At 61.8% G+C, this 8746-nt stretch overlaps 2 protein-coding genes across 2 annotated transcripts in view; one reads left to right on the forward strand and one right to left on the reverse strand.

Annotated features, from left to right (window-relative positions):
* Positions 1–4479, forward strand: part of ARVCF (ARVCF delta catenin family member) — a gene marked incomplete in the record, with an annotated part of 82209 nt that extends 77730 nt beyond the window's left edge. The window contains 9 exon segments of the mRNA XM_014588567.2: positions 1291–1418; positions 1710–1860; positions 2083–2281; positions 2394–2505; positions 2604–2694; positions 2994–3047; positions 3332–3417; positions 3889–4008; positions 4373–4479. Of these exon segments, the coding sequence (XP_014444053.1) occupies positions 1291–1418; positions 1710–1860; positions 2083–2281; positions 2394–2505; positions 2604–2694; positions 2994–3047; positions 3332–3417; positions 3889–3996 (929 nt within the window).
* Positions 4480–5842: 1363 nt separating this feature from the next.
* Positions 5843–8746, reverse strand: part of COMT (catechol-O-methyltransferase) — a 28969-nt gene continuing 26065 nt past the window's right edge. Inside the window, exon 5 of the mRNA XM_006150400.3 lies at positions 5843–6586. Within this exon, the coding sequence (XP_006150462.1) occupies positions 6392–6586 (195 nt within the window). The 3' untranslated portion in view covers positions 5843–6391. The remainder of the gene's footprint in view (positions 6587–8746) is intronic.

Here is an 8746-nt window from a genome sequence, read left to right on the forward strand (position 1 = left end):
GCAGACAAGAGGCTGCTAAAGTTGGGGGCTGGGGTGCAGCCACTATCGGAAGGGGGCCATTCAGCTAGGGAAGCTTCAGGCTGTCAGGCCTAAAGGGCCTTGGGGGTCAAATGGGGAAACAGGCCTTTGGCAACAGGGCCCGCCCAGCTGTACCTTCAGCTGCAAGGTTCCCGAGGATGGTCCCGTCCCTGGGCACCTGCTAAGGCTACAGAACCAGGTCACACCTGGCACAGCGAGGTCGTGTGTTTGGTCACACAGTAGCTGGGCGAGGTTGGAGGGGAAGCCCCAGTGAAGGCAGGGCCTCCAAGGTCAGCCACAGAGCTGGGCTTGCTCCTAGGGGATCGGGGCAGGGAAGGCATGGGCGAATCCAGGTACAGAGGCTGGGTCAGGACAGAGCCTAAGCCGAGAAAGCCTGGCTTGTGCAGGCCTGGCTGGGGTGTCCTGAGTATGTCTATCCAGGTCCCCATGTGCTCTGGGGCTATGCTGTGCACCGTGGGCCACACTGCCAAGTCGGAATAGCTCAGGTGCCCCGGGTAGGGGAGAAGGAGCAGAAGAGCCCCTGCTGAGGGAGGTCTGTGTAACGCAGAACGGCCAGCCAGGGCGAGCAGCCAGCCAGGGCCACCACCCTGAGAGGGGACTGAGCTTGGAGTGTTAGGCGGCAGGGAGTTCTGTAGGGCTGGAGTTGAGCGTGAGTGGGGGGCTGGGGAGGGGATGGGATGTGGCAGGGAGGAGGGCAGAGAGGGAGTGATGGCCGTCCCAGGCAGACGCTCCATGATGGGGACAGGCAGGTGTGGAAGGCCCCCCTCAACCCTTCCATCCAAAGACCTGTGCAGCACGCCATCCTGGGCCTTGATTTTTGGAGCACCTGCGGTGGCCCGGGGAGGGGTTCTGTTGCTAGGGGAGCAGCCCTGGCTGCAGGACTAGGCCGTGACTGACGTGGGTCCCGTTGCCATGGAAGGTGGCCTTGTTGCTGCCTCCCTCCCCAGGCCTGGTGTCTTCCATGGTCTGGCTGCCAGGCAGGGCCAGTTGTGTTTCTTGGACAGCAACCGAGGAAGGAATGACCTCCCCTAAACCCGGTCTCCTTGACTGAGCCTCGGTTTGCCCTTCTGTAAAATGGGGGTGCTTGCCCTTTGGGTGGCTGTAAGGGGTGGGCGAGTTGGCACTGAACATCACCTGAATGTGCCACAGCTCCTCCTGGCTCTAGCTCACTGGGCCCTGGGAGCACTGATGGGGTGTCGGGGGGGGGGAAGAGATTCTGGGTGACCATGGTGGCGGTCACCCTGTACCCAGGCTTTGAGCTGCTGTACCAGCCGGAAGTGGTCCGTCTCTACCTCTCCCTCCTCACGGAGAGCCGGAACTTCAATACCCTGGAGGCTGCGGCAGGTGCTCTGCAGAACCTCAGCGCCGGCAACTGGATGGTGAGGGGCAGGTGTGGCGGGGAGAGCGACCTGGGATCAGAGAATACCAGGTGCCCTATGGGCGCTGCTGCTGCTGGCGGGGGCGGGGGGGGGGCGCGGCACACACGGTGCTGGCGGGGCTGGTGGGGAGCCGAGCAACACAGCGCCTTCCTAAGGTTGCGAGGTTCAGCGCAGGGGCTGCTGGGAGTGCACCCCGGGCTGGGAGCGGAGGTGGCGTAGAGCTGTTGGAGCAGGGCTTGCCAGGCGGTGGAGCAGACTGGCCCACTCGGAGCCATCCCTCTGCCTCTGCAGTGGGCCACGTACATCCGCGCCACCGTGCGCAAGGAGCGTGGGCTGCCGGTGCTCGTGGAGCTGCTGCAGTCGGAGACAGACAAGGTGGTGCGCGCCGTCGCCATCGCCCTGCGCAATCTCTCACTGGACCGGCGCAACAAGGACCTCATTGGTGAGGGCGCTTGCGAGGCCAAGCTGGGGTTGGAGCAGGGTGGGGGACTCAGAAGCCCTGCTCTTGGGGACTTTTCAGGGTTCCAGGCTCCATCCTGTCTTTTGAACCCAGTCCCTGCTGTGGGAGCACGCGTCTCCCATACCCAGTCCGTCCTTGTGGGGAACCCTGCTTTTTCCCTTGGTCGGGCCTGGGGTGTGTCCTCACACCGACCCTGCCCCTCAGGGAGCTACGCCATGGCAGAGCTGGTGCGGAACGTGCGCAATGCGCAGGCTCCAGCACGGCCCGGGGCCCGCCTGGAGGAGGACACAGTGGTGGCCGTGCTCAACACCATCCATGAGATCGTGTCCGACAGCCTGGACAATGCACGCTCGCTCCTGCAGGCCCGAGGCGTGCCTGCGCTTGTGGCTCTGGTCGCCTCCAGGTGGGCGTGGGGGGCGTGGCCTGAGGGTGGGGCCAATGGTGGAGCGTGGTCTTGGGCGGGGCCAAGAGGTGGGGCGGGGCTGGCTGCTGACTCCCGCCCTGGACCCCCGTAGCCAGTCCGTGCGCGAGGCCAAGGCGGCGTCGCACGTGCTGCAGACTGTGTGGAGCTACAAGGAGCTGCGCGGCGCCCTGCAGCGGGACGGCTGGACTAAGGCACGCTTCCAGGTGCGGCCCACCCAGCCTGCCTTCTCTCACTTCCTAAGATCCAAGTCCCCAGGAGGACCTGTCCCTGACCTCACCACACCTGTTTTGTGCCCCTGCAGTCTGCCGCAGCTGCCGCCAAGGGGCCCAAAGGAGCACCGAGTCCTGGGGGCTTCGATGACAGCACGCTGCCACTGGTGGACAAGAGCCTTGGTGAGTAGAGGCCAGGGGAACAGGGCGGGGCCCAGGGAACCCATCCCTGAAGCTCAGGAGTGACAGGTTGGGTGAGGGAGGGAGGAGGAGCAACACAGATCTCCCATAGAAGTGGCCCCAGGGTTGCAGGGCCTCCTTGTGGCCTCCTGGGGTGCCCCCTTCCTGTGGTGTCTGCATTGGCACCAACAGGCCGAGGGACGCAGAGCCGGTGAGAGGGCACCCAGGGTGGCCGAGGTCTCCCCTGTGTGGGCTTGTCCACCTTAGTGCCTCGTACCCAGTCACCCACTCCCGCCCTGCAGACAGTGAGAAGCCTGGCAGCCGGGACTTGATCCCCATGGACACGCTCGGCCCAGGTGAGCACAGGTGCGGGAGGAGGCCTGGGAGGGGCCTGAGGGGCCTGCCGGGTTTATGGGGTGAGCGTGGCTAGTGCTGATACGGCCTCCCGAGGGGTGGCTAGAACAGAGGTGGTTTAGGGGGCAGGCAGGGGCCTGGGGGAGCTACCCCTGGCACAGGCCTCTGGGATGTGGCTGGCGGGCCCTCTCCTGTCCAAAAGGGCCGCCCACATCTGGGTGAGGGCCACCCTTCCTGCCTCTGAGGTTTTCCTTCACTGCCCCTCCCTACCCCATCCACCCCACAGATGGCTACTCCACAGTGGACAGGAGGGAGCGGAGGGTCCGGGACAGTGACTCTGCAGGGGAGGCGTCTGAGAAGGAGCCCTTGAAAGTAGGTGGCTGAGAGCAGGCACCCAGGGAGGCCCTGTTGGGGTGGCCCAGGCAGGGCTGAGTTTGGTCTGGGTCCCGGGGGTACACTCAGGGTGGGCTCGTCCTCTGGGCAGCTGGGCTGAGGGATAAGCCCGGGAAACAACGCATCAAGTCGGGGCAGCTCCTGGGTGCTGATGGCTGGAAGCTCGCGCTGTTGGGAAGAGGGAAGAGGGGGGCAGTGCGAGCACGGACGCCTTTCTCTGCATGCACTGCGAGGAGGCGGAGCCTGCACCGTGCCCTGGGCCAGCCCGGGCCTCGTCCTGGGGCGTCTGTGTAATGTGCCAGCTGGGCCCTCGCCCTCCGCGCTCTGCTGCCCTGGCAGGCCCACCTTCATGCCACTGCAGCCCTCCCCTGCCCCAGTCTGTCATCTCCACTAACCTGCTCTGTTCTGCCTCTAACGCCCTGCTGCCCGCCTGCCCGTGCGCTGCTGCAGCCCGACCCCGGCAGGAAGGCCCCTCCTCCCGGGCCCAGCAGGCCCGCGGTCAGGCTGGTGGACGCCGTGGGGGACGCTAAGCCTCAGCCCGTTGACTCCTGGGTCTAGCATGCATGCCTGGTACGTTCTCTTGTCGTTTGTCCCCTGGCCCCCCATTCCCGAGGCCAGCTTCCTGTCGATCTGTGCTGGCTGTGTGCTCTGCTCACTGCGTGCTCCCCGCGGGACCTGCATCCAGCCCAGCCCGACCCAGATCTGGGAGAGAGGGGTCTCCCTGGGCCCTCAGTCCCATCCCAGGCACTCTGGGCTCAGACGGTCTCAGACGCTTAGGGCGCTGTACAGACCAGACCCGGTGGTAGTGGGTCTGCATCACCCTCGACGGCTGCCTTTGTCCACGTGTCTGCCCACATAGCCTGGGGAGACCCAACCCCCGAACGCCTAGCCGCGCCCTACTGCAGCCTCTGCCTTCCCCTCCCTCCCTCCGCAGGGCCCCAGCCCAGCCGTTTGTTCATAGGGATTGGATGCCCAGGAGAAGGGCCGTCCTGAGCAGACGCCGCCGCGGAGCTTGGAGCCCCCTGGTGGCAGAGGCTGGCAGCACCTCTTGCCCCGAGGACACCGCCAGTCCTGCCCCCTCCCTGCCTTTGCTCTCCCCACCTAACTCTAGCTGAGTTAGCTGTTGATTGACATGGTGCTGTGTGCGTAAGGGAGGGAAGGCCCGAGGAGGCGGGGCTTCCGGGGCGGGGCCCAGGGAGGCAGCCCGGGAGGTGCCTGGCTTTGTTTTGGGGCAAGTGGATTAGGAATGTGCCCCTGTGTGCAGCGCCCTAGAGTGAGCCGGCCTGGAGGCGGAGACTCGGGGGCAGCCAGCCTGGCAGGGAGGGGGAGGGACTCCCCAGGGCCCGAGTCACCCCGCATGCCCCGGGTGGCAGACCTGGGCATGCATCTGCCCCGAGAGCTAGCCAGGCAGGGAGGCTCTGGAGGCTGTGAGCTGGGGATGAGGTTGTGCTTGCCCCCAGCTCCCTGGGAGCCCTGGGGATGCAGCAGAGCCCCTCCCTGAGCCTGGGCTGGCCGCAGCTGCCACCTCTGCACCTGCCGAGGACCTGGTAGCAGCTCTGGGACTGACCTCTGGCGGCAGCGAGGGACTGCTGCTCAGTGCCTGCTGTTTGTGATTTAAAGACAGAAGAGAAACACTGACAAAAGCATTAAAAACGAAACCAAAACAAGATTGTATTGGTACATCTAAATTTTTGTAAGAAAACTCAAAAATTAAAAAAAAAAAAGAAAAAGCAGCAAAGGAATTTCCTGTCTTCGGTGGTTCCGATCTTGTCCTCAGCTGCCAGCTCCGAGGCTGAGCTGTTCGTCCGGGTGGGAAAGGGGCGTAGGTGACTCCAGGATACCCATGTGCTATGTGGAGTGGGTGGGGCTCCGCCCACACTGGCCTGGTTTCTGGGTGCTCAGACCCCCCTGAGCCCCGTGCCATCATGGCTGGTCTGGGCACAGGTGAGCCAAGCCAGGATAGAGCTGACCTTAGTCCAGCCTAGAAACAGGGCCTCTAACGGGGTCTTGGGGAGCCTGAGGTGGCCAGTATTTGGTGCAATTGAGGGCCGCAGGGCCAGGGTGTGAGCTGGGGACAGCTCTGGATTTTGCTAGACACGACCCAGCTCTGCCTGGTTATGGGCCAGCTGGTGACCAAGCTGCGACCAGCCTGGGCCTGGTACCTTTTCCAGAAGCAGGGCTGGGTGGGACTAGGAAAGGTGCCTCTGCTCCGTGCCATGCATGGCCGGGTGGCAGGGCGGGCACTGCTGCATGGTCTGGCCTCACCTGTCCCCAGCACCTGCCTGGTCACAGGTGTAGAGAGTAGCTGATGACCCTGCCCCACCACGGGCCCCGCCTGCGGCCCTAGTGTCCCACCAAGGGGAGGTCAGCGTGTTTGGTGCCACAGTTGAAAACAATGGTACCGTTTCTAGTATCTAAATATTTAGATCTTTAATTCTACATTGTTTCAAACATAAGAACGTTAACAGCTAGCCGGTTTTAATAGAGGACATGTGTGATTTGTTCTTAAAAAGAAGGTGAAAATTTGGGGGTTCGGAAGCGCGGCGTTTATAGCTGGTGGCAGTGCTGTCACCGAGGCACTGCTGCCACCTGGTGACAGTAGCCGGGCCACATCCTGAGTACAGGACTCAGCAGGCCAAGAGGTTTCCAATTTCCCCACCCCTTCCCGTGTCAAATCGGTAGTTGTGCCCAAAGACCCGCCCACGTGGAGACCCTCTCTGAAGGCTGGTGCGTGTGAGGTATACTGGCCGGGCACCCCCTGCCTGCCTGGGCTCCCGGGTGGCCTTTCTCACTACGTGTGGCTGCTGTGGTGATCCTGCATGGGGGGTCCGCTGTTCCTGGCGGGGGGGCTGGTGTCTGATCCGCTGGGGCCGCAGCACAGGGTCAACAGGCATGTGGCAGTGGCACCTTTTAGAAGCAGGCCTGGTGCGAGGACCCAGGACAGGGCAGGCGGTCATGGCTGGCCCGGGCCCACGTAGACGGCCTTCTCCAGGCCGTCCACCACCTCCGACCGGTACTCCAGGTAGGAAGAGTAGTGCGTGCACTCAAAGCGGTTGTTCCCGCGCACGTACGCCAGGAATTCCGGTGTTCCCGGGATGATGACGTTGTCTGCCAACAGCACCGTCCCCTTCCGCAACAGGCCACACTCCTGCAGGGGACAGACAGCCGGAGGGGCAAGAGTCAGGGCTCGCTGCAGGCCTGTCCCATGCCAGGGCACGTGCTCAGTGCAGCTGCGCCTCCCCACACTGGGCCGTGCCTAGCCCCGGGGCCCAGGTCGTTTTCTCGCCAGCTGCAACCCCACCAGGAAAGAGATGTGCAAGGCGCAGGTCTCTCCACACCACAGACTCCAGGGTGGGCCTTCCGCCCCTCTGATGTCCATATCCAGCCAGCCCCCAGGAACAGGGAACAGCAGATGCAGTAAACACAGCCTGCCAGGACAAATACATGGAGGCAGTGGGGCAGGAGGCCAGTGACCCCTCAGACATCTGGTGTCAGGGACACCAATGGAGGTGCCCAGAGTGCAGGCTGCTGATGAGGTCACTAGAGACAAAGTTAGCCTGACCAGGGACCGGCAGTTAGTGTATGGCTATGTCGCTGGATTCCCATGTAGTTGACTCTGGTTCGAGTCCCGGATCCAGTGAGTGGCTTAAACTCATGTCGGGCGTGTGTGCGTGTGTGCCCGAGATCCCAAGAGGAGAAAGGAAGAGAAGGGATTGCAGCATGGCCACTGCCCCTGGGGTGTGATTTCTCGATTTCTCTCTCTCTCTGTCTCTCTCCGTCTTTCTGGTGAGTGCATGAGCCCTATAGCAAAAACCTCTCCCAAACAAAAACAAAGCCTGACCCAAGGGGACTGCAGGGCTGGGGGAACAGAGCCCCATCATGGACAAGCCTCTCCCTCGGCCCTCTGCTCTGGCTGCCCCAGGCTTCCTGCATTTGCAGCCCCAACTACAGCGACGCCTGGGCTAGTTAGAGCCGAGGTCCTGGGCCTGACTTCTTGGTGCTTGGCCGTGTGCCGTGACCCAGACCGGCCAAGACAGCGGACGGTGGCATGGGGACTCTGTTGGTGCCTGTGTCTCTCTCATGGAATAAACAACAACAATGTATCTTTCAGAAAGGTGAAAAAGCAATCTAAAGAGCCAGCACATGACCTGATGGTTCAGGTACTGGACTCTCACATGGCTGACCGCAGTTTGAGTCCCACATGTGGAGGCGTGAATATCACATTGGGCGTGCATGTGTGCGTGCCCAAAACGTCAGGAGAATGGACAAGGGAATGCGGCGTGGCCATCCCCCGAGAGGGTGATCTTTCCTTCTCGCCGGCTCTGTCTCTCTGGTGAGAGCACGCACCCTGTGGCAAAAGCCTTAAAAAAAAAGAGAGAAAAAACACTGAAAGCAAATTCAAACACGTGACCCTGAGTGTCTCAAACCACAGGCAGGAGGGGTCTTGGTGACTTGGAAACACTGTCCCTGGACTCTGCCCCCCTCCAGGGACATGCACTGCGGATGGCCTTCCAGTGTCTTGGGGGTGCTGGCGGTCACTTCCAGCCTGTGGGCTACAGCAGAAAGCAGGGGCCAGAGCTTTTTTTTTTTTTGGAGAGGTTTTTGCTATAGAGCACGTGCACTCTCCAGACAGACAGAGAGAGACAGAGGGACAGAAAGCGAGAAATCACTCCCAGGGGGGGATGGCCACACCGCAATCCCTTCTCCTCCATTCTCCTCTTGGGATCTTGGGCACGCACACACATGCACCCAGCGTGAGTTTGAGCTACCGGGTCTGGGACTTGAACCGCAGTCAACTACATGGGAGTCCAGCGACATAGCTATATATGCTAACTGCTAGTCCCAACCATGAGGTCTTTTGTCTGAAGGGAGGAAAAAAAAACGGACCAGCAGCTGGCATGATGGTTACTGGACTCCTGCGTAGTCAACCATGGTTTGAGTCCTAGACCCAGGGGCTTAAACTCCCGGCAAGCGCATGTGCATGCATGTTCAAGATCCTGAGAGGAGAAGGGACTGCGGGGTGATTTCTCACTTTCTGTCTCTCCGTCTCCCTGGAGAGCGCACCTGCCCTATAGCAAAAATCTCTCTTAAAAAAAAAAAGAAGAAAATGAATGCCCTAGCACCATCAGTTGAAAAAGCTAAGACAGGGACCAGCAGTTGGCGTAATGGCTATGTCACTGGACTCCCACGTAGTCAACCAAGGTTCGCGTCCCGGACCCGGTGGCTTAAACTCACACCGGGCCTGTGTGCATGCATGCCCAAGATCCCGAGAGGAGAATGGAGGAGAGGGGATTGCAGCGTGACCATC

This window comes from Tupaia chinensis, unplaced genomic scaffold, assembly GCF_000334495.1.
Source record: "Tupaia chinensis unplaced genomic scaffold, TupChi_1.0 Scaffold000287_1, whole genome shotgun sequence".
Lineage (NCBI taxonomy): Eukaryota > Metazoa > Chordata > Mammalia > Scandentia > Tupaiidae > Tupaia > Tupaia belangeri.